A 26,310-nucleotide genomic window follows, 5' to 3' on the forward strand; every position below is an offset into this window, starting at 1 on the left:
GCCTGTGTTTTCTCTCATTTTGAAATGTGACATTATAAACTGATTTTCAGGCAGAACTCTTTATTCTTTTAATAAAACCTTAACAAATTCCATTATGTGTAATAATTATGTACAATAGTTAACAGCACTGCTGCTCTGGCAGAAAAAAAGAAACGCAGCTGATACTCACCATCCCAGGCGACCCCAAGGGGTCCACACAGCAGCGTGTTAGCACTTGTTTTAGAAGTATGCAAGTTGACTCTTAATAATTATACTAGTTTTTATTAAAATTGACTTTCATTAAAATTTAGCTTTCAAGATGATAAGCCCAAAATCAATATTTTCCCTGAATTTTATTATCACTAATAGTCTTGCCCTTTTAAAAAGACAAAGAAAAATGAAAACGTCTTGTCCCATAGTACAGTTTAGTAGCAAGAGATAGAACTTCAGTTCTGCTTCCTAGTTTCTGCTTAACAGCTACTTGGTAGGTAGAGACCATGGCCATGGCCCCTCCTCCAGGACACGGGTGCTCCGTATACAGAGTGGAGGAAAGGTAGGAAACGGGGTTCTGGCTTGTTTTATTTTAAAAAAAAACAACCCACCTGTTTGAAAAATACCTATTTGTTAATGGAAATTTAGTTGAAGAAAATACAGCTCTACCAATCAAAGCCAGCCATTCACAACATCTCAGTGATAGCGAACTGTGGTCTTGACAGTCCAAGTGGACCGTCTGCACTGCCAGGCATGAGCTGGTGAGCTGAGTCCGTGAACTGGCCGGTCACCTACCTCCACACCAGTGCTTCGGTTCAGCTGGACAGTCCTGGGTTACGTATGGCTGTTTTTGCACGTGCACAATGTATGCATCCACTAGCGGTTTTTTCCAAAGATGCCCTGTCGTCCTCAGATGTGAGATCCTGGTAGATTTTCCTGACCCTCGAGACTCAGAGTGTGGTCTCCTCTCAGAGCCTCACCCAGACCAGGACTCTCAGCCAGCACCTTGGTGAGATCTTGGGTGACCTGAAAGCACTCAAGTTTGACAAACACTGACCTTGGTCTGTTGAGGGGTGTGTGGCTCTTAAGAAATGAAGAGAAACAATTATACTGATACCATGAAACAAGCACCAGGCACTTGATTAGGGTCCGTTGAGTCATATTCTCCGTATGGATCAAGTATTTCTCAGTCCGAGTAGAGCTGACGAAGGACGACCATTCCTCTGCTGGATACCACTCACCGTGGTCGGCAGGAATAGAAACATGACCTTCGTCCAAGTGTTCTCTAATAGGATTTCACTGCGGACGGCCATCCCCACAGGCTGTCTGACGAGGTTCCACTGCCTGTTCTGCTCTACAGTCACGGGAACACAGCTGCGTTTTCACAGTGGAGCTGAGGGGAAAACAAGCCTCTACCCTCCGCGGACCTTTTCTTCTCCTCTCATCCTCGGTGCTCTAAGCAGGGAAGCTGCGTCATAAAACGGAGAGCAAAACCCTATGTCAAACCTCACATAGCCTGAAAGGAGATAAAAGAGCCAGGGACCTGGTGTGCCCTTTTTTCCTGGAACCAGGACAAATTTTAAAGCCAGTCGTTCTTAGGGGTCTTTTTATGAAGTCTCCTCATTCGCAAGTTTTTAACATCATATTAAAAAACAACTCATGTATCTGTTTTACATTATCAAAAGTAAAGTTTTTGTTCAGAGAATGAATCTTGCAGAATATTTTGCATGTTCAAAAGCTTCAGATCTTACCCAAACTTTTTTTTTTCAAAAAATAAGATTTTTTTCACATTATAAGAAAATTCAGAAAAGGCAAAATAGTATGTGGAAGACAGTGGAAAATTCCTCAAACCCACACTCAGAAACCACAGTCTGCAGGTTTCGCTTCCATTGACATTTATACATTCAGCTGGAACTTTTAAATACCACTTAAAAAAAATAACTTCAGTGTAGAAAAAGCATATTTAAAAAGCCTGCCGATGAGCTGTCAGTAGCTACTCAAACTAAAAGTAAAAAGGGTTCTGTGGTCTGAAGAGCACTAGATAGACACCAGCAGGTTTTGCACCTGGAAGACTGCTCAAATCTTACAATCGAGGGTGCGGTACGGGCCGCTTCCTACCCGCATGGGCCTCCTCCCTCAGGCTCTGCAAGGTGGCCCTGTTGGGGGGGGAATTAAAATCTCTATTTGTATCTCCCCAATTCAGGCTCCGGCATCCTGCTGTTTATTTTCCACGCAAACTTTCTGGGTAAAGAGGTCATTGCTCGCCTCTGTGGACCCTGTAGTGTACAAGCTGTCATTTTAAATGATAAATTTCAACTCCCTGTTTTCCTGGTAAGTTTCTATAGTTCATTACTGAGTACAGTCTTCTAATCAAAAGCACAGATGACAATAAATTCTTCTGTTAATTGTAGTTGCTGGAAATGGCAATAATCCATAATCATAAATTGTTTTAATTGGTATCTGTGCTTTAAATTATGTTTACCAAGTCTTGGAACTAACATTTTGAAGATAAATTCTTAGGTACAAGAAACATCCTATCTAAATATTATGCCTTTTAATGTCATTATAATTACAAATGTTCACTTAAAGGAAATTTAGGGAATTCAAAAAGAAAAGCATGCCTGCGCACGGTTCAAAAACCGAAATGTAAACACTGAATAACACTGGTTGTATCTATGCCTAGTTTAATTTCAGGTAATCGCAGTATAATTTTGATTTTTATTCATTGTGAACTTTTTGTCTTATAAATTTTATTTTTGGCTGCGTTGGGTCTTCGTTGCTGTGTGTGGGCTTTTCTCTAGTTGTGGCGAGCGGGAACTCCTTTTCGTTGCGGTGCAGTGGCTTCTCTTGTTGGCAGAGCACGGGCTCTAGGCATGTGGGCTTCAGTAGTCGTGGCATACGGGCTTAGCTGCTTCGCAGCATGTGGGATCTTCCCGGACCAGGGCTCGAAGCCATGTCCCCTGCATCGGCAGGCGGATTTAACCACTGCGCCACCAGGGAAGCCCCACTGTGAACGTTTTAAAATATAAATATATAATAACTAAACTAATAGTGGCTATGTAAATTCTTTAGCATTAAAAATGCCCTTGAAGAATCGTTGTGTATGTTTCCTTTGCCACATATAAAATTCTCTCCTTAGGATGAATTTAATTGGTTATGAAGATTTTTAACATGCATGCTGTATATGGCTGGATACATTCTAATGCTGAAGATTTTTTATCTATATATTGTTTTTCCAGATAAATGTTATCTCTTTAATGCAAGGGAAAAGTAAAGAAATCACAGCATGTTGTCTTATAAAGAAATTCAGACAAACTTGGATTTTCTTCTACATCACTAGTCTTAAAGGTTTCTGGAGTCTGGCTGTGTCTAGATGGAGAAGTCTGTCTGCAGAAATGCTGATCTATCTTTTGGTCTCTTCCCCAGGACAGCCATTTTGTTTACTCGTTCAGCCCTGCCGCAGGCCTCAATAAACTCTTTATAAGGTTGACGGAAGCGCCGTCTGCTAAGGTAAGAATCTCCTTGCATCTGCTCTCACTGCTCAGGTCGTTCCTTCAGGTCACATTATTAGAGAAGGTTTTCAGGAATGTCATGCTGTTCCTGGTGTGCCTGCCTGGGTCTGAAATGATTTCAACCCTCTTTGATATCCATGGTGTGCAGCAGTCTGGTGATGTTCTGTGCTTTTGATATTTAATTGCCAGATGTATGATCACTAGCTGGACCGGAACAATCTGTGTGACAGTACAATTAACGTAGTAACCTAAAAACCCAATTGGACTTTTTAAAATTTATTTATTTTTGGCTGTGTTGGGTCTTCGTTGCTGCGCGCAGGCTTTCTATAGTTATGGCGAGAGTTGGCGCGCAGGCTTCAGTAGTTGTGGCACGTGGGCTCAGCAGTTGTGGCACACGGGCTTAGTTGCTCCGCGGCATGTGGGATCTTCCCGGCCCAGGGCTCGAACCCATGTCCCCTGCATTGGCAGGTGGATTCTTAACCACTGCACCACCAGGGAAATCCCTCAATTGGACTTTTTAATTAAAATAATGGTAGTCTAACAACCCACACTGATAACCAATTTGACAGTATTGCCAAAGAGGGGAAACAAGTCTTGCCCGTGTGTGCTATTTTTCCCCTCTTCTAACAAAGGGCAACTCTTGAAATATATGCTTTTTTTTCTTTCAACAGGTTAAGTTGCTAATAGGTGCGTACAGAGTACAGCTGCAATGACCAAAGAATTGGGAGAGAGTTATTCTCAGACCTATTTCTAAACACTCTTCAAAGCAGTATGGAATTCTGGCACAGCTCACACTTCCAAATTAAAAGTTTCTTCTGTAAGCCTCTTGCATTTAAGGCCTGTCAGTCTGAGAGATGGGGCATGGTGCATCTAACATATAAAACACAGATGTAAGTATTTGTGCCAGTGCTCTGAAATCTAGATATTGTGTCCAGACTGTATGTTTTTCCACAGTGTGGAATGGTTCATATGAGGATTATTTAAGAAAATTAAAACTTTTTTTTAACTTGAAATTTTTTACTAGCCCTAATGAATTTTTGTGTTAAAAAAAAAAAAAATCCAGTGGAAATGTTAGGACTAAGTTAATGTGTGAGTTTGCATCCCTTGAAGTAGGACTAATCTAAGGTGGTAGGCGGGTTTGAGGGAGGAGGTCTGATCTTTCCAACGTGCTATTGACACAGATCCCGAGTAGGTGACAACTTTATATATCTGCAGGTTACCCTTTATTGTTTGAAAAGATAGTAAATCAATCTGAGATATAGCAAAAAAAAAAAAAAACCCCCCAGAAACCAGACATTATGAGCATAAAAGGGGATATTACACGTGGACTTTATCTTTGTTTTGGAATCCATCAAGTCATTTTGAACAGCCAGATCTTCTTGTTACTTATTTTGAACACTGGGAAGGCCAGCCAGGCTTTGCCACACTCTGCCTCCTGAGAAGAGTGATTGCCCACAGGTCTAATGCTTATATTCTTTCAAGAACTATTTGGCAGACTAATGAATCAAGCTGTCTGGGTTATGGAAATGTATAAAACTGTTAATTTCCAGATTAGTTTTATAATTGCGTGAGTTACCATTTTAATGAAAAAAATTCAGAATGTCACATACGTCATCTCTCATCATCCATGGGGAGCTGGTTCCAGGACCCCCTCAGATACCAAGATCGGAGGGTGCTCGAGTCCTTGTGTCATATTTGCATTTAACCCCTTGAGTATCACCCCATATGCTCTAACTCATGTCTGGGTTGACGTACAATACCTAATACAAGGTAAATGCTAGGTAAATTCTATGGGAAGAGTTCCTGGCGTGCAGCAAGTTCAAGGTTTGCTCTTTGGAACTTGCTGGAAAAGTTTTCTTCTTCCCCGGTTATTTGTTGAGTCTGTGGCTACTAAGAGCTAACCCACACACACTGTAGAGATATTTCAGAGCACAACTGCCTTTTCCTACTTTCCTCAATAAAATACCACAATGCTGGTCTTGCTAGTTTCTTTCCGAAGTCTCAGGACTTCAAAACAAGGTGGATACGAAATGTATAGTTTAGCTGAACAATGGCTGGGATTAGACTTTTCAACGATACTGAATGCTGTACTCCTGCTGCATCTAGCCTCACAGCCACGAGATCTATTTCAGCGGTGGTGCACCCTGTCCAATACATGGAAGAGAAATGCGTTTTTAAAAAACATTCCCATCACCTAAAAAGCATGCCTAGGTAACACCTTTACAGGAGCATAGGAATAAAACCTTGTAGAGCTGTGCAGTTTATGACAGGTCTTTTCATCTGACCTTGCTTCTCTATAGCCCTGGGGTGGGGAAATTCTGACCAGGATGATGAGGTCTTGGACTTCTCCACTTGATAAGGCAGCCAATCGCATCAGATACTTCAGTTAATGCTGCTACTTTGATATTTAAAATAAGTGTGAACAATGACTGCCCTGAAAAAGCAATTCTCCAGCAGCACCTTATCAAAGGTTTGCAGATATGCTAGTACTACCTGTGGAAAGCAAAGCCATCTCCTTGTGGCTCGTGTAGTTATACCGGGCACACAGTACAGAATGCGTAAGTGGAGCGTCACCCTCTAGACCATGGGCGGGGCCGTAACTTCAAGCGGGATGCATGGCTCTTTTGATCCAGACTCACTGAAATATCATCACGCCTCAGCTATCACTACTTTCCGGTGTATACTGAGGTAAGGACATGATGCGAAGTCGGGTTATCCAATTAATTTAACTTACTAACCATACCACCCAGATCTGGTCACCACTAATTAGTATGCTGCAGTAGAAAGCACCTTACACATCCTTTTGCCTACAATACCCAGTACCAAAGAGCAGTGCCTAGTACCTAATACCCGCCAATAAATGTTGGACTACAGTTGGATGAGGAGTTTGGATTTAGTCCAGGAATACAAGTTACTCAACTTCATACACTATCTTCTCAAGTCATTCCCATCTTAAATTCTTAAATTTGTAGAATGTATTCAGTGGAATGTTAGGAGGTTGCAGTTTGAAGCTCAGGTGCTGCTTTTAGAATTCTACTTTGCAGGGTTACGCTGAGAGCTTTCAGTTACCTTATGAGAATTTACTAGTTCATTAGTAGTAATTTACTACTGTTGGCAAGGTTTTAGCATCCAGAACGTTGACAGCAAGACCTTTAAAAAGCATTAACCATGAAACTCCAGTGTCTTTGCATAAAAACGGGGAAAAACATAAAAGTGCAAGGAGGATGATCAGCAAAGACCAGGCAACAGTAGGACACAGATACAAGGAGAGTACCGCAAGGTGATTTATAAAATGAAATAAGAATTTAGAAAAATTGGGGACTTCCCTGGTGGTCCAGTGGTTGAGACTCTGCGCTTGCACTGCGGGCAGTGTGGGTTTGATCCCTGGTTGGGGAACTAAGATCCTACCTGCTGCGCAGCCAAAAAAAAATGTATATAAATTTATATGTACAAGAACATATATGTAAGAATTTAGAAAAATTTAATATTTCATGCAGTTAATATGTTTCATAGCATAATACGGTACAAACCCCTAAAGTTATTTTGACATCCTAAAGCTTTACTGAGTAGGATCAGAAGAAAACGGATGGAATCCATACCACTTCCCTCCATCCTCTGCTCACCTGCAGACGGTGTTCCTTTCCAACAAAATCTGGGATTTCCAGGCCTGACTGCTCCCTCCTGGTACAGAAGAGCCTTGCTACTGGGCTGGAAAATGGAATGAGGTTCACAATTCAGTCAGGACCAAATTAAAACAAAATTGGGAAACAGTCATCTGAGCTCCCAGAGAGCCAGCCCCAAGTGGAGTCTAACCCGATCAGCTCCGCTGCTCCACCGCCCAGTCTGTGCCTTGACTCATGTCCCTAAAAGAAAACCCTCCAGTGGTTTCCATTTACTGGGGGGGGGGGGGGAGGGTTGGTTGCTCTGTGACCATAACATTTGCCAGCATTAGCCAGCAAGTGTGCCAGGGGGACGGTATATAACTTAGGAAAACAACCTGGATCAAAGTGTCATAACTGCTCATGTATCCATAGACTGTTATATAAAATAATAAATTAAAAAATAAGATTCTTCTGGCTCGTTTCTCCTGTGTCATTAAAATCATTTATCCCGGACCTCTCTGGTGGCGCAGAGGTTAAGAATCCACCTGCCAATGCAGGGGACACGGATTCGAGCCCTGGTCCGGGAAGATCCCACATGCCGCGGAGCAAATAAGCCTGTGCGCCACAACTACTGAGCCTGCGCTCTAGAGCCCGCGAGCCACAACTACGGAGCCTGTGCACCACAACTACTGAAGCCCACGCGTCTAGAGCCTGTGCTCTGCAACGAGAAGCCACCGCAATGAGAAGCCCGCACACGGCAACGAAGAGAAGCCCCCGCTCGCCGCAACTAGAGAAAGCCCGCATGCAGCAATGAAGACCCGACGCAGCCAAAAATAATTAAAAAAAAATTTTTTTCTCCCACAAAATGACCTGAAAAGAAAAAACTAATTGTTAGAAAACAGGAAGTAATATTGCATATTTTTGTAAAGGAAGAACAAAGAGGTTTCAGTTATAAAGAAAATAATTTACTGGGCTAGAATTACTGATCAGGAAACCTAAAAAATATTCAAGACCTGAATTTGTATATTCGGCCTATAAAACCTTCTACAACTAGTATTTCATTGTGCCTCAACCCAGAGCAGCACCACATTGTTAAGAAATGAAAATTCCTGGGCTTTTAAACCACAGACTGGGGGCCCAGCAGTCTGTGTTATGATCCAAGAGATTCTCCTGCACCTTCAAAGTATGAGAACCAACATTTTAAATAAGATTTCTAAAAGGGAAAACTGTCAAGTTACTTCCTTCTACTAGAATTAAATATATATTTGGCATTTTATTTAACTTTCATAAAGTTAATCTCTTCCTGGAATGAACAGTTTCTTTTCACTGACCAGAAAATGAGACCTGGAATGAAAAGCACTTATTTAACTAAAAAAAACCAAAACAAAACAACAAAAAAAACCCCGGAATACTGTTAACCAAAAGATGGCCACATGAAACCACAGCTTCACTATCACAGCACAATTCACCTATGTACATTAGGGGTTTTTTTCCTTATTTGTATATTTTGAGATTATTTCTTCAAATTTTATTTAAGTAAGGAACCTACTTAACAAAACACTTGGAAAATTTAATACCAACAAAATGTCCAAAGAATATAAAGTGATTCTCTGTAAACCTATTTCAAAGGGCAATTATAATTTCATCCATAAAAACCAGAATTACCTGGAGAGATTTTGAAAACAAAGCATGATAAAGTAAAAGGGGGGTGGAGGGGGTGGAGGGGGCGGAGTTCCTTGGCGGCCCAGTGGTGAGGACTCAGCGCCTTCACTGCCGTGGCCTGGGTTCAAGCCCTGCTCGGGGAACTGAGATCCCATAAGCTGTGCAGCACGGCCAAAATTTAATAAATAAACTGTTGGATCCCACCCCCCCACACACACAAACACCCACCCCTGAAGATTTTATTGTTCAGTAGAGCAAGTATGTACCTGGGAATCTGCATTTTCAACAAGTTTCCAGGTGACAGTGATGCGGATCCAGGGACCAGCTTTGAGAACCACGACCCAACGTTAATTTTCTAGAGCTGGATAATAGCGTGAGAAACAGCTGTCACATTTTTGTGCCCATGAGTCGTCAGATACTTTGAAAAGATGACGTTTCCCAAAGGTATGGTACCTATCAGTGCTTCTCACTCAGTGTGGACGCACATCCCCTGGAACCACGTTAAACTGGGCAGTCTGATTCGATGAGCCCGCGTGTACCGAGATTCTCACCTTGCGAGCAGCTCTCAGGAAAGGCTGATGCTCCTGGCTCCCAGGACCACAGCTGCAACAAGAATAGATTAGAATCACCAGGTAAGGGGGTGGGGGGTAGGGAAGAAATATACTCAAAATACTACTTCTTGCATCTATTAGGGTGACAACATACCATCGTCACAGTTCTGTCATACAGATCACATAGCGTAAACGATTCTAAAGAATTTTATGTCTTTAAGAAATAATGGAAAAAAAAATAAAATAATAGGAAAACTGTTACCCTCTAAAAAGGTGGGAAGCAGCAAGGGAGAAATGGAGCTAGTGTCCCTAGCTTGAATCTGAATTTATGATATTAAACCATTTTAAGATCACACACTTTCCAAAGGACCACAAGACTAAAATTTTAGGCTTGGAATCACTGAAAAACAAGAGGGATTTTTTTTCCCCTCGTACATAAGACCTGTGTTAACACATCATTTCTATTCCCAGTCCAGTTTTGCCAGAAGACAAATCAATATACACATTACTACCAGTGGGGAAAGACAAGGGCAATTTGGAGCTAAAAATACCCTCCAATCTTCCTCAAAGAAAAGGGCAGTGACGCTGGGAGCCGCATAAGAAGACAGGCAGAGAAGCAGAGGTTTTAACTGTGCCATGAGCTATGCAGTGTTATCCCACTGACTCTGACACGGGGACCAGGAAGAAGGACAGAGGGAGCTGCTACAACAGGTGCTGACCTGAAGGGAGACTCCAGCGTTTCCTGTCTCTCGACTTCGGTTCACCCCGGAAACCAAATTTCAGGTAGCTTCATCCATGTTTTCTTTTCTCCTAGGATTACAATAAAATCAGACTTAGCCTCTTAAAAACAAGTTTCAACGATCAATTAAAAAACAAGCGATAACTCACTTCCTACAGTCCGTGACAGGAATCAAGTTCCCTTAAGATGCCGTTTAGTCTTTACCTCATCTGATTATGTCCATTCAGTAAGGATTTTCCTTTCATTTCCTCTAAGAACATCAACTGACTTAAAATTCAGCTAAATTTTGTTTCAGCATCAGAGTAAACACTGTTAAATCCACGACGCTGAAAGTCTCCCTCTTATTTTCCATAGGTCCTCTCGTCTGGACTGCTGGTCCCTCAGCACACCACAGCCCAAGACCCTTATAATCCAAAATCCTACATGGGATCCTGATTCCTATCCTATGTACAAAATTTTACTCTGCTTGTACAAGGCAGGGCACACAAACGTGTCTGCTGTGCTCCATTAGAAGATGACCTGCTTACCTACCCAGACAGCAGGCACTCCAGATTTTCTGCTGAGGTCCAGGTTTATGTTTATTGTTACCTCATGCCTATGAAATGTGTTTTGTAACATACCTGAAATATCAGCGCAGTAATACACAATTACAACTGAGAAATAAATACCCAGCTTTGGGCTCAATATTTTTAAAGTGAGGGTACATGACCCAAAGATACTGGAAATAATTATCCTAAATTGGCAGTTTTCAAAACTCATTTGGGTCTCAAATTCACCTGAGAATTGGATGAAGTATGACCCACCCCCGCCAAAAAGTACGTGCAAAAATTATGTACACAAAATTCTGCATGTGAATTAATCAGACTCATAGATTCCACTAATACGCCACAATGATCCAATAGGATCCATGGTCCCACTTTAAAAACCTTAAATATTTTTTCAAGCAAAGCATGCCATAAATCAACAAAAATTATCTCGCATATTATTTCCATCTGCAACTAGCATTCTTACACTGGTTTTATAACTGTATCACTTATATATACTTTGCCTTTGGTAAAGTTAAGGATGGACAAGAAGAATAAATGGAACCATAAATCAAACTGGACAACTGGATTACTTAATTCTTAAAGACACAATGACACCAGGTCTACTAAAAATTTTAATGGTCTTCTCAACTTTTCAAAAATGTGAACCTGAAAGTTTTACAAAGCACTAACTACGCTGAAATCTAGAAAGGTAATCTCCAGAACTGAGGAACTTCTAGTTGCCAAGAGTCTTTAAAAGGGTAGCTTATCTTAATCCTTTAATAGTAAAAAACAACCACTAGAGTTCTGTTTAAAGAGGTGGTACTATAACTAAGTGGCCAGGTTTATTGTGCACTGGGTTGTAACCAACTCTAATAAGACAGTTACGGATGTGCTGATAACACACCCATTCAGTGATGCTCGTAATATGGAGTTAAGAACCTGGGAAGGCCTAGAAAGTTGATGCACTTTCCTATTTTCTGATCCTCAAGAACACCCAAATATGAAAATCAACCAACAACTGCATTTAAAGAAAAGGTTTTCTTTTTTTTTTTTTTTGGCTGTGCCACACAGCTTGCAGGACCTTAGTTCCCCGATCAGGGATCGAACCCAGGCCCGACAGTGAAAGTGCCAAGTCCTAGCCAATGGACTGCCAGGGGTTTCCTTAAGAAAAGGACTTCAGCTGAACTCTTAAGCCATAACTGTAACAAATCTATGTGGCAAAAGTAGTCGGCTTTAAATTAATTTTAGGATAAAACTGAGTAAGAACTGAGTTCATGTTTGACTTTACCCTCTCATGCCAACACATCTGAACTAGCTGGTAAAAATGAAAAAAGAAAAGGCTCCTCCAACCACACCCTAAGACTTTTTTCATATAGTCAGAAACGTGAACGGCCAATACCACAGGCACTTTTCTGATGACTTTTCTGAAAGAATAAAACATTAAAACTACAGAAGGCACATTCTTAATGGTCAACTATGTACCAATGTACCTAATATCTCATTTTCCACTGAGTACACAAGTCAATCATTAACAAACTACATAGTCTGTATCATGTAATATAAATTATATATAAATAACAGAAGTACACTCTAAGAAATAACTATGAAAGATAAATACTACATAATTCAACAAGTATGGAGGCTGAGGAATACTCTACAAAAGCTCTTCCAATTACAACACATGAATTGTAAAAACCCAAGAAACAGGATTTTAATAATGACTCAAATTGAAAAATACCTTGCCAGAAATCAGCCTAAAAGGTAATGATCTCCTCTGGAGCAGACTCCCGTGATATCGAACCATAAAGGAACCACATTCTTTATTAGCTTGTTCTGCAGCAGGGCCTCCTTCTGAGAAACAAGTTCTGAAATTTGTAGGTATGGGGGAGGGGACGTCCACATGATCAATGTCACCATCCGAGATCTTTCAACACACAACAGTGTTCACAACTGAATGTGACCCTCTGCCTTGATGGCAAAGACACAGACCACAATAGCGGCTGCTAAAGTAATAAATAAACCAAATGCTATTACTACAGGCAATTCACAACAGCCAAAATATGCGGTATACTTTGCACTGGAATAAGTTTACTTTTCTGTTACCTAACATTCTCTTTAAGCAACAAAGAATATAGAGAGATAGTTTGTGACTAAGAGAACAATACATCAAAAATTCAAGTCATCATTTCCCAAGGAAACTTGAAAAAATACCCATGAAAGCTGTAAACCTGTAAAACCCGTGCTAATACAACTACAAGTTCTTCCTGCTTTTTGATGTAATACAATGTAATACAACTTAAACTGATGAACAAATAAGAAAATATCGGAGCTTCCCTGGTGGCGCAGTGGTTAAGAATCCGCCTGCCAATGCAGGAGGCACAGGTTCAAGCCCTGGTCCAGGAAGATCCCACGTGCCACGGAGCAACTAAGCCCATGTGCGCCACAACTACTGAGCCTGAGCTCTGGAGCCCACGAGCCACAGCTACTGAAGCCCGCGTGCCTAGAGCCCATGCTCCACAACAAGAGAAGCCACCGCAATGAGAAGCCTGCGCACCACAACAAAGAGTAGCCCCGGCTCGCCCCAACTTGAGAAAGCCGCGCACAGCAACAAAGGCCCAAGCCATAAATAAATAAATAAATAAATACTTCCAATCGACTTAATTAATTAGAAGGCTGACAAATTTTCTCAACATGTTTAATTTTCACATGACTCTTTTGGGTTGAAAATCTGCAATAAAAATAACAAACTAAGGCTTTGATTTTCTATCAAATCCATGGATTTTCCACCCAAGTTATCACAAGTTGCCAGATATCACAAGTTCAATTATGTAATAAATAACTTCCGTCTTTCAGCTGGTATTATACAAAAATCCATAATATGAACATTCAATTTTGGATTCCCAATATCATCTGGCTTTTCAGAATTCTAATAAAGCTACCTAATCTTTTTAAAAAAATATCATAGGTTATACATAGATCGGTGAGTCTTACATCAGCCGGTAATGAAACCACACAACCTAGTTATAAACAGCAATTAAGAGCATGGTGAGTAAGAGAAGGGCAAATGTACTTCACAAGAAAAGGTCTCTGAATGGCCAAAAGTATATGAAAAGGTGTTCGACATCAGAAGGTACAGAGAAATGTAAATTAAACCACAGTGATATGCCTCCACACACAATAATGGCGAAGACTGACATGACTGACAACACTGACGCTGGCAAGGATCCATCTCTGCTCGAGGGGTACGAGGCCGCGCTGACTATGGAAAACTGCTTGGCTGTTTCTAAGAAACAAACACATACCCTACACTCAGCAACTCCACTCCTAGATATTTTCCCCATGAAAAATGAGAAGTGTGATTTGTAGAAGAATGTTCATAGCAGATTTATTCTTAATAACCCCAAACTGGAAACTGCTCCAAGAATATATCAACAGGAGACTCAACAGAGTGTGGCATATTCACTCAGTCGTAATAAGACACATGCAACAACATATGTGAATCTCAAAAACACTATGTCCAGTGAAAAAGGCCAGAGGCAAAAGTGTATACCTTGTAAGATTCCATTAGTATGAAGTTCAGAAATGAAAACTAACATATGATCAAAACAGACAAATTGTTGCCTCTGACACAGAATGGATGGACTGGAAAAGAGCACACAAGTTCCAAAGTTTATGAAAACTGAGGCTGTCAGTTTGTTTTGCCAAACAAAACTCACAAATTTTGCATAACAGGCAAGTCCAAATTTTTAAAAAACAAAATTTTAAGTATTTTAAATTAAAGAATCAGAAAAGAATTTATTTTAAAGTTCACGTAGCAACTCAAAATTAAGAAATAAGTACATAGGGTTTCCCTGGTGGAGCAGTGGTTAAGAATCTGCCTGCCAATGCAGGGGACACAGGTTCGAGCCCTGGTCCAGGAAGATCCCACGTGCCGCAGTGCAACTAAGCCCATGCGCCACAACTACTGAAGCCCGCGAGCCTAGAGCCCGTGCTCGGCAACAAGAGAAGCCACCGCAATGAGAAGCCCGCGCACCACAACAAAGAGTAGCCACCGCTCGCCGCAACTAGAGAAAGCCTGCACAGCAATGAAGACCCAAGGCAGCCAAAAATAAATTAATTTTTTTAAAAAAAGAAATAAGTATGTAAGATAAGGTCATGTTCAAGTAAAGAGGTAAGAATCATCTATCACTGATAAATATTACGTAACACTGAAATCTGGAAAATACTGAAGAAACAAATCAAAGAGTGAAACTTTTTCTGTTTTAGGCACAAGGCACATTTATTTTTAAAGTTTCTTCAGCTTTGGGATTTCACTGTTGGTCCAATGGTTAAGACTCTGTGCTTCCACTGCATGGGGGCACGGGTTCAATCCCTGGTCAGGGAAATAAGATCCCACATGCTGCACGGTGCAGCCAAAAAAAATAAAATAAAATAAATTCAGCTTTATTGAGGGCAACTAAAATTTTCAGGAGAATAATTTACTGATACTACATGCCATCTTTTTCCTCAAAGGTCATACATAACATTTACTGTAGTTATCAACATAAAGTTCAGCAAAGACTCATATAAAATCTAATAAAGTACAAATTGATAATTTTATGAAACATAATTAGTGCCTCTAAGAAAAGTTAACATTAACTCAGTTTCAAAGGCCCGGACCTGTATCTATTTGCCATATCTGCAAGGCAACTGTGATGAGAGAAAAAAGGCCTTGGAAGTGAAAGATACCACTGAAAATTTTCAAACTGAATTTTGTCCCCAAATTCCTACGAAGGCATTTCTAGTTAAACAAACAAACAAACAGAAAGTAAAACTGTTCAAAAGGAGAAAACCCAGCAGCGTTAACATCTTGCGATCACCTAAGATTTCTCAAGTGCCCAAAACCCAAAAGGTTTTCTCAAAGAAAACCTGCCTCTGTGGTCGCATAATGAGGTTAAGTTTTAAAAACAAGTTCAACTACATCAACAAAAACTGCATTTTTAGTTCAAGATGACATGATCATTATGAACTTACATGTTCAGCGTCCACGGTTTTCTGTAAAAGTTCAATATTCCAAGTAAATTATTGCCACATCGAAGAATCCCACAGTAGTTATTTCACGAATTAACCATGTTCATATATAATGAAAAGGAACTAGAATGAACTACCAAATGATAACGTGATAATTATCAGATTTTTGATAATAAGTTTTTTTTCCAACATATACTTAAAACCACTTAAAAACAGCATCTACTGTTACTTACTTTGAAGATACCATGTAAATCAACAAACTAGGAAAAACATTACTGGCAGAATCCATTATGCGTTCATATGCAGTAAATAACATCACAATGTTGTACTGGGGAGAAACTACTCAAACACCAAACAAGTTTAATGTGAATTGTTGTGAGCTGATCATCTATTCAGATGTACTTAAATACAGGGTGGAAAACAGCTGCTGCGCTATGTCAGTGGGGAGGCCAGGTGCTCTTTTGCCCTGGGCACCTTCTACCAAGCCCTCCTTGCTAGGAACCGCTTCTGAGTTAGTGTGTCCTGAATGGTATTTACATGAAAATACACTGAGGTGGTTAAACATTTTAATGCTTTGTTCTGAACACAAGATGCCAACATTTCATCTAAAAAAAGGGACTGAAAAGTCTAAAAACGGAAGGGAGAGTTTAAAACAAAATCTTGTCATGTATTTAAAATGCACAGAATGTCCTGGTTACTGATTACCAGAGTTTGAGAAATTACTAAGACTGTGCAAACCAGGCACAAAACCCCCATAAAATACAGTCATAAATCTCACTTAACTTTTTGTGACTGTACATCATTTAAACATGCAACACACCCGCCTCAGCAAAGCTCAGAGGCTGCCCCCTGTCCCACTGCTCGGCCGGGGACCCCGAGCCCCCTCCTCAAAGACAGACAGGACCTCCCAAGTGGTGTGGGTGCCTCAGAGCCCCCTCGACTCCCTTTTTTAGACCATATATGCTACTTCCCGCTTTCAGTCACCACGAAAGCTTACGAGAACACTCAGCTTTGACAAAAAACTGTGTGATATTAAAAAATCTCACTTTGACTTAACTCCAGTGTGAGCCTGGAAAAGCTGCCTGTTCACAGATTCAACAAAATGCAGCGAGCACGTGCAATGAGAGCCCCCACGCCTTAGGGAATTCACAGCAGCATCCCTCAATACGGTGGTTCAGAATCACTGAATTCTAACAGAAAAAAATGGAATTCAACTGAAACTGTTCACGTTACTAATGCATGAGCACTCCTACTGCAGTAAAGCAAAAAAGAGTAGGCAGGCGTTTCAACAGACTCCCCAGAAATCAGTCTGGAATCAAAGGCACAAAATACAGAAGAGCCTGCGCGCAGCAACAAAGACCCAACGCAGCCAAATATAGAAAGGAAGGAAGGAAGGAAGGAAGGAAGGAAGGAAGGAAGGAGGGAGGGAGGGAGGGAGGGAGGGAGCGAGATGAAATAACTCGAGTTTTGACCACTGTAAATTTGTGTGCGTGTGATCATCTAGCTATATCCAAATGACTGAAAAATAGGAAACTTAAATGGTATCTAGGTTGAAAATCAGACTCAAGTTTCTCCTTCCGTTTCCTGGCTACAGTTCAGTGGGGCCCATAGGTAACCTCCCTGTGTGTCTCAGGGGGCACCTGCCCCGAGCTGCCCTGAGCATTAAACAGACACCTTTTATTTATGACCATCAATGCGGTGCCCATCTACTCTCCCTCCTCTTCCGTATCCCGGTCATTAATAGCCTTGGTGGACCAAGCCCAGCTACCGTCCACCCCTCTGGACTGGTCTGAAAGGTCTGCCTGCCCCCTGGGGTCTCCTTCAGTCAAGTCCCCGGGGTCGCATCACTGCCCAGCCCAAGCCTTTCCTACAGCTTCTCCTTTCATCACGTGAGCCTTGTGGCCTTGGCACATGCTGCTCTAGTCTTGTGTTCTCAATGGGCCAGAACGGCCCCAAGAGGGAGCAAATGAGTTAGATGGCAAAAATCTTAACTCTTTTTTTTTTGTGTAAAGCACAAATACAGTATATAAACAGCTATTTGTGGTGCTGAAGTTTCACTGAATGGGAGGCTTGGCGGTCTCAATCAGACAAAAATGGGAAAAAAAAGAGGGCTGAGAACATCTTTGGGCTGGTTCACTCCATTCCCAGCCACAATCCCTTCCTTGCTAAATGGTACGCCAACAGCTTGAACTGGGCTCGCCTTCAAGTCCAACTTTCCAAGTCTCCTCCTCCTGTCACTCACATCAGCTCAGAAGCCACCTCCTGCCCGGGGAGGCCTCCCCGACCGTCCGAGCTAAAATGGACAAATATGTCTCCCCAGCCCAGTGATGTGCACTCCCAGCTGTGTCTACGGCCCTGGCCCAGCCACACCACGTGCTGGAGAACACTGCTCGCCTGCTCTAACACCCACGACACATGAGGAAACAAAACCACCTTTCCTCTCTGGTCACACCTTGGAGAGAGAACACTTCACAATGACAATGGATACTGGAAAAAGTGACCTGTGACTAAGGCGATTCCAATTTTTCAAATAGCAAACTGTACTCATTCAGTCCTTGGGTGTACAAAGTACACATAATTACTACTATCTTAAGAGACAGAAACTTTTTAATTAAAAAAATCATTTCATTTTGCTATGAAGTGTTCAAATTTATATAATAATTCACTGAATAACAAACCATAATTCTTTGGGAATGAACACAAGTGTTTTTTAATATTTTATTAATTCTAGGTAAAGCTAACTTAAAATACAGCTTAGAGACTCCACCTTTTAGGTGTGTAAATGAAGTATCTCCCCCTCCAGTATTTCCAAGTAATATAAGATTTAAAATTCAAAGTGAAATTTTAATATGAACAGCAAAGGGGAGGGGAAGGATTCTTCTAAAAGAAAGACTTTTCGATTCTTCCTATTCTTGATATTTAAGAAAGGAACTTCAAGTCAGGCACACCAATGTTAACAATATTCATTCCCATCGCTGAAGAACTGTAGAATTTTTTTAAAATGAAGATTTCTGAATTTGAGTCAAACACCCTCCTCTATCACAAAGAACATACTGAGCCATTATTAAACTCACGCGGTACCTCTAGTAAGGGAAACTGTTAATATTCACCACGTCATCTAAAACTCTAACATACAGAGAACTCTCCCCAGGACATTAACACAGTTTATTTAATGAAACAGGCATCTACTTATGTAACCTAATATTTAAAACACAAGAATTCTTGCAATTCTCATTAGCCAACTTTAGACTTCTTCAAGGCTCTCCCCAGTTCACTCGTGTAATTTCTCTTCCTAAACTTTTACTACTACCTGCAATGATGCCATCAGTTCTTATCCACATCTGACCTTTACTGACTTTATGCCCTTGGCTGGGGACCAGCGGGAATAACGTTAAGGTCTCACTGTCCACAGTAAGGACAGGCAGCACAGCATCTAAAAAACATTAAAGGGACTTCCCTGGTGGCGCAGTGGATAAGAATCCGCCTGCCAATGCAGGGGACACGGGTTCGAGCCCTGGTCCGGGAAGATCCCACATGCTGCGTAGCAACTGGGCCCGTGTGCCACAACTACTGAACCTGCACTCTAGAGCCCACGAGCCACAACTACTGAGGCCACATGCCACAACTACTGAGCCCACGCGCCTAGAGCCCGTGCTCAGCAACAAGAGGAGCCACCGCGATGAGAAGCCCACACACAACGAAGAGCAGCCCCCGCTCGCTGCAACTAGAGAAAGCCTGCGCACAGCAACGAAGACCCAACGCAGCCAAAAATAAATAAATTTTAAAAATAAAAAACATTAAAAACACACATACCCAATGACCAAGTGATTCAACTAGTAGAAATTTTACGCTATAGACATATTCACACACATGCTCTATCTCATGTATCCAACAACATGCTATAAAGCATATAACGGGGAAAAACGAAGTATCAGTGAAACACTGTCCCCAAAAGATCTGGTAAACATACCTAACAATGACCTACCAGTAAGTATAAGAAGAGAGAGGGATCTCTCTTATACTCACTGAATTAGAACAATATCCAAAACAGAATATTGTGAGGCAAATGGTAAAGTGTATACAGTGTGCTTACATATGTATTAAGGATGTACACAAATATGCCTGGGAATGCACAGAAACTTCCGGAAAGATACATAAGAAATTAGTAACCACAGCTGACCCTGGAGAGAGAAGCTGGGTGACGCGTAGACAGCACGAAGAAATTTTCACTGGGTACCATCTTTCATTTCCACGTTTGTGTACCAGATGCATATTATTCAAAAAATTCAAAAATATATTGAATTAGTTTATGCCATCAATAGTATTTGAAGGCTAGATGATTTTTATTAGATGTTAATGCTTTCTAAAATACAATGGTGTGCAAAGGATTATTTCTAGATCTCCAAGAAGGGCTTGAATGAGGCTACAGAACAGGGCCTATTTAGGTTAACTTTTAAACTTGAGGAATAAGAAAAATAGGGGTTAATCCACCCCTGGTTTCCACATTGCTTCATGCTGGCCATTAACCAAGTATGAATAAAATGAGTAATTTGTATTAAATGCCCATTTCTATAAAATGCTTTTGTCTGTAATTAATGAATGCATTGGCAGTATTCTATAAAGCCTTAAAGGCTTCCAATATGAGACTCAGTCCACCAAAAGTTCCAAGGTTGACCTAAACAGCCATCTACAGATGTGTAAAGGGTGTACCAGCCCCCATCCTCTATAATTTTTGTACTGGTGAACTATTTGTTTCATACTTTCATTCATCAACTGGTGCTTACTTTGTTGATGACAATCAGATTCTTGAGCCAAGACCATTTCCTAAGCAGAATGATTTTACATACGCAGCACCCTTTCTAGACGTCAAAGGACCTGAAGACCTCAATCCTGACCTTGCTGCTCTGTTCTTACAGGTTGGTAGCACCAAAATTACCTGCCTTGGGGTTCAAAACCAGTCATTCTTGCCTGCTTTCTTCCATGTAACCTCCCCAACATTCAATTAACCACCCATATTCTGACTTTTATAATTCACCGATACATCTTGATTCCTACTCTTCTTCTCCAATCCTTTTCCAGATCTCAACTGGTTGTCCTGCCTGCAGTCTGAGTACAAAGCCATCCTTCCACGATTAATCTGGTTAACCTTTACGAAATGCAAATCTCAGGACCCTCACTCTCTTGCCAAAAATCTACTAGTGGTCCTTTATCATGGAGTAAGAGCTGACTAGTTTTCCAGTCTCATCTTCGCTAACTTGTTGCTTCATACACCTTTACTAGCCCCCAGCCTTTGTTCATCGTGGGCCCTCTCTGATACCGCCTGCTCCTAAAACAAGACGTAACTCATCCTGGAGATGCCACTCGGACATCTCTACCTCCCCAAACCCTTGGACACGCTCATTCAGTAATTCTCCCCTTGTGTTCCGAAGGGTCCTCTAACCCTCCTACCCTAAGCAACAACGTTCCCTCTCATTCATCCTTTGCAAATCCTTCCCAATTAGTTTATCTTATTTCCATTTCTCTTCTCCAAACTCCCTGTAACAATTTTGGACAACAGGTTCCGTGTGTAATACATCAAGTCTCCAAGTATACCCAGCTCTGCCACTGAACTGTGCACATAGCAGGTGATGTTTTAAAACGGGTAATGGGATACTAGGTAACCTACTCCAATAAGCCCATCACAACAAAAGACATTCTTTTCTGATAACAAGATTCCAAGACTTATTCTATATTCACACGTGCTTTCTTGAATTTTTCCTTTCTTCTATCTGTTCATGCAGATGTAACACAAGTCTCAAGTTGATTATTAAAAGGTGCTACCCTGCTGGTGTTCACCCCCCTTTCCTGCACTGTCCTTTAGTTACTGTGCTGGATTCTAACCGAGAGAGTCCAAGGTGCTCAAGAACAGAAGCACCTCGTGTCTACCCCACACTGGCTGCCTTGGTCTTAAAAGAAGCAAATACTTTCTGAATGTAGCTGATAGACCTTCTTCAGAATCAGTGATTCAGAATCACCAGCGACTTTCAGCGTATACTAACCTAGGCTCTTTCCAAATATAACAATAATATATTCCTTTACAATTCATTCGTGGGCCCTATACATTTTTAAAAAATCATTTTATTTTATTGAAAAATACAGTATTAAGTTATCATAGGACAGCAACAAAATGTGTACATTAAATTAGCATTTTAATACCTATGTTATTTTTAATGATGTGATAAAATTCCTTTTAAAAAAGCAACACTCACTGTAGCACTAGCACCCATGCTGCCTGAGTGTATGTGTGCTCACAGGCCGTCCAAAGGAAAAGAACTGTTTAGCGACAAACAGGAAAAATATTGTAGTTAACTGTCACAACGAATCCTCCAGTGTTCATTCAATGGTAACCTCACCGAGAACACATACGATCCAGAAAAGCACTGGAGCTGAAGGGGCCCGGTGTCAGTGTCGCCACCACTGTTCTACCAGGGACAGCTCAGGTGGAAGCAGAAAAGGGAGGCCTCCAGAGGGGAGTCTAGGGTGAGGAGGGAGCCACATAAAGACGGTGATGAAGAATAATGGAAACTGAGGAAATGGTAAAGATAAAGGATGCTGGGGAAAAATTTATGGAAAACTTAAATCGTTCAAACACCTAATTAATTGGTCTTAAAAACCAATTCTTTCTACACTATAAAGTATATAGGAAATTTAACCATGGTTCAAATAAATGTATTAAAATATATTTGTATTTCAAATACTACATATTAGCTTATAGAAAAAATTAATTAGAAGTCTGTCTAGGGCTTCCCTGGTGGCGCAGTGGTTGAGAGTCCACCTGCCGATGCAGGGGACGTGGGTTCGTGCCCGGGTCCGGGAAGATCCCACATGCCACGGAGCGGCTGGGCCCGTGAGCCATGGCCGCTGAGCCTGCACGTCCGGAGCCTGCGCTCTGCAACGGGAGAGGCCACAACAGTGAGAGGCCCGCGTACCGCAAAAGAAGAAAAAAAAAAAAGTCTGTCTAACTCGGCCTGGTTACACTTATTTGACTCCGATAGAAGTCAGACAATATATATACAACTGTAACATGCTGATTATTAACCAAAATGGCACCATAATGTAAACTAGAAAAACTTTTCAGACCTTTCCAAATATTGCATTATACATTTATCTCCCAACTTTTCAGCAGCTATGAGGTCAAGGAGAGAAAAAAATCTCAAAACAGAAAACTGCTTCTTGCAGGTCCCCAGACGATGGAAACCCCACGCTTCCTAACTTGCACACGTTAATTTGTATTCACTGTAAAATACCTAGTGAGGAGACTTACAAGAATATACTATGTTTAGCAAACAAAAGGCAAAAACCAAAATGCAGGAACTAAGTACTATCTATGATATAATTAAGAAAAGGGTTAACCTATGTTCTAGAAACATTTTAAAGGCAACCCAGAAAAGCAAACAATGCCTATTTCATAAGTAATTTTTAAAATCCTTCCAATCCACCCAACTGAACAGTAATAAATGTTAAGCAAAAGACCACAATAATGGAAGCAAACAAGTAAAAACAGGATGGGGTGGAAGGGAGCCGGGAGCCTTAAGGACCCCTCAGAGTACGGAAAAATTACACACACTTGAATAGAAATTAACAACACAAAAGACCGAAAAAGAGAAAAGTTTCTTCAAACTATGTATTACATGCTTTTTTGCCTTCGGTTCACACTCAATCAGAAAAAACCTGACTCTCCTGGAGAGAACACTTTATAAACTGCTTCCATTTCTCCCCAATGCCTGGGGGTCCGGTCCTCCAGTGTGCAGCTCAGCCAATACACAAAACATGCCCTGAGAGCTCTTAAGTTGAAAGATGTAAGAGCCCCTCGAGCACTGTTCCAGTTGTGAGACGCTTGTCCTTCATACCACCAACCCCACCTCCCCTCCCCTCTTCCCAACCCAAATCACTCCCTTTACTTTTGCTCTCCTTCTTTCTCCTCATACTTTCTTCTCAGACATATTTCTGTGGAGACACATGTAAGGGTACATACATACGCTCCCAAATTCTACTAAACACTGGGCCTCCCTCACATTCTCTGCTGGCTCTTCTTGCTCTGAGTCTCCACTATGATGACAGCTGTCTAAGAACTTGCATTTCTCCCCCTGGTTTCTCTCACCACCCACTTGACTTCAAGCACACAGTATGCAGGGACCAATTCCACTTTCTTCATTATTTATGCACAGGCTGAGACAAAAATTGCTCAATAACCGTCTACTGAATGAATAAGCAATCTGGGATTCTTGTCCACACACATTAGCTGGTACTGAAAACTCAAATTTATGCCATTACTCCCTATTTTCCTCCTGGATTTTTCCTCAGACCAGCTCAAGACATGCAAGTGGCAACTGTGCTGAGATGCTGGGAACACTGATAAAAGATGAATAAAATGCACGCAGAACACAGACGACTGCCATACACTGAGAAAGCGACAGGAACGAGGAGGGGTGGCATCCAGCTCTGTGGGATTGGAAATGCTCTTCCTTAAGGGACCTTGGGAGACAGAGGAGACAACTCAGTGCTCATTGAGCAACAGACAGCAGGTCAGTGGGGTTGGAAACACAGAGAGCACATCCAGTAAAGCCCTGTGGCCTATGAGACCAGCTGGGATTTAATTCAGACGGGAAGTATTGCATTTGAAACAGCAGAGGGACTTTTCAGAAGGAAGCACAAGATACTACGTGCAGAATAAGTCCAAGAGCGACAGTAAAAGCAGGACCAGATAAGAGGGTCTTGTAGTCACCTTCAGTGATAGATGACAGGGCCTTGAGAGGTCACTGTTTACCAGGTACAGAAGCTTTATACAGTTTTTAAAACCCCGACAAACCACTGTAGTAACTCAAAACCAAAATATTACAAAACCCAGCGGACATACGTTCCCTCTCCTTAGAGCAGCTACACCCACCCCCAGTCCTGAACACTTACCTTCCGTGTCTCAGCGAAGGGCATCACCACCAGCCCAGCACCCAAACCAGACGCTACAAGGCTACCCTGCATCTCCCTCTCCCACCAAATCACTACAGTCGCCCTCAGTATTTGCAGGGCACTGGTTCCAGGACCCCCTCAGATACCAAAACCCAAGGATGTCCAAGTCTCTTCTATAAAACGGCACAGGATCTGAATATAAACTGTGCGCACCCTCCTATGCATTAGGTGTCTTCGGATCACTTACGGTACCAAACGCAATGGAAATATTATATAAACAGCTGCCTGTGGCAAATTCAGGGCTGCTTTTCGGAACTTTCTGGAATTCCCCTCCTCCCCTCCAAATTTTCAATGGACTGCTAGTTGAACCCGTGGATACAGAACCCAGGGACACAAGGGTGACTGTGGTCTGTTAAACATGCTCTACATGTGACATGGTTCTGTCTGGAATCTGAACAACCCTCACAGATACCAAAGGTCCTTCCCAGCAGCGTGTGCAGCTGGGGGCGGGGGCTGGGGAGTGTACCGGTGGTCTGTGTGGTCTACCGGCTCTCTATTTGCGACCCAGCCACTCCTGCGCTCAGAACTGTCGCGACTCCCACTCCCTCACCTTCTCGGTGAAGTCCAGACTCCACAGCTTGGAGCCACCTTCACTTCCCGGCTCTTACCTGCTCACTGACGCCCCAGCCTCGTCCTCACCACCCACAGCCCTCCCTCCCGCTCCCGCCTAAAAACCTACAATGGGCAAGTACTTACTCACCTTCAAGACTCGCTCAAAAGTGATCATCTTAGTGAAATCTTCCCAGCGTGAGTGGATATTCGCTTCTGGGTTTTCAGAGCATTTCCCAGTTGCTTCATTACTACCACCTGGTCTAAAGGTTTGATTACAGCTCTACATATATCCATAAACTCCAAATCCCAAGAGGGCAGGTGCCATGTTTTGTTCATTTTTGTATTCCAGTTAGTAAATACAGAGTCTGTCCTACAGCTGGTGTCATTCACTCATTCACTAAACAAGCATTTAATAAGGACTTGCTAGGAAATGAGGATAAATCACTAAATGATGGATAAGGTCCCTACTTTCTCAGAGCTGACATCCTGGATTAAATTAAGTAAATAAATGAAGAAGAAAATTTCACACAAAGTTTTAGGAGAAATCCTGTATGACAATAAAGCTTCTTCAGGACTTGTAATATTAAATATTTTATGAAGAGAGTATCATAGAAAATAAAAGAAAAGCTACAAAATGCAGGGAGTAAAATGCAGACAATGTGTACAACTACTTCTTGAGAACTGGGAGCTCTGCCCTGTCGGCCACTCCCATACAAAACACCAGCTAATCACCCCACAGGAAAGCAATCTCACCGACACCTCATGGTGAGCATATACTTAGCAAACCCTAAAGTTCAACCTCAAGTTATTCATTTTAAAAGATAAAAATAAACAGATTCAGGGGCTTCCCTGGTGGCGCAGTGGTTGAGAGTCCACCTGCCGATGCAGGGGACACGGGTTCGTGCCCCGGTCCGGGAGGATCCCACATGCCGCGGAGCAGCTAGGCCCGTGAGCCATGGCCGCTGAGCCTGCGCTCCGCAACGGAAGAGGCCACGGCAGTGAGAGGCCCGCGTAACGCAAAAAAAAAAAAAAAAAAAAAAACAAACAGATTCGTAATTACAGACCATGTAACAAGATTAGGGGATTAAAATCATGTAAGGAAAAGAATAAAATCTGGCAGTTACTATCCTATCCTAGACCAGCATTTCCCAGAAGAAAAATAATGTAAACAAAAGAAAA

General features: G+C 41.7%; 1 protein-coding gene and 1 long non-coding RNA gene across 4 annotated transcripts in view; one reads left to right on the forward strand and one right to left on the reverse strand.

Annotated features, from left to right (window-relative positions):
• The window catches only part of MPHOSPH8 (M-phase phosphoprotein 8), a 49,730-nt gene extending 44,272 nt beyond the window's left edge, over positions 1 to 5,458 (forward strand). For all 3 annotated transcript variants that reach the window (XM_030882764.3, XM_060287859.2, XM_030882763.3), the window contains 3 exons: positions 2,174 to 2,301; positions 3,397 to 3,480; positions 4,154 to 5,458. In XM_030882764.3, coding sequence (XP_030738624.1) covers positions 2,174 to 2,301; positions 3,397 to 3,480; positions 4,154 to 4,195 — 254 coding nt within the window. In that variant the 3' untranslated portion in view covers positions 4,196 to 5,458. The remainder of the gene's footprint in view (positions 1 to 2,173; positions 2,302 to 3,396; positions 3,481 to 4,153) is intronic.
• LOC132593836 (uncharacterized) lies at positions 44 to 18,887 on the reverse strand. The gene is made up of 6 exons (XR_011376892.1): positions 12,302 to 18,887; positions 10,017 to 10,107; positions 9,298 to 9,349; positions 9,013 to 9,107; positions 7,106 to 7,190; positions 44 to 1,438 (listed from the first exon to the last, which is right to left on the reverse strand). It is a non-coding gene; the product is annotated as an uncharacterized lncRNA (long non-coding RNA).
• Between the last annotated feature and the right edge of the window lie 7,423 nt (positions 18,888 to 26,310).

Source organism: Globicephala melas, chromosome 18 (genome assembly GCF_963455315.2).
Source record: "Globicephala melas chromosome 18, mGloMel1.2, whole genome shotgun sequence".
Taxonomy (NCBI): domain Eukaryota; kingdom Metazoa; phylum Chordata; class Mammalia; order Artiodactyla; family Delphinidae; genus Globicephala; species Globicephala melas.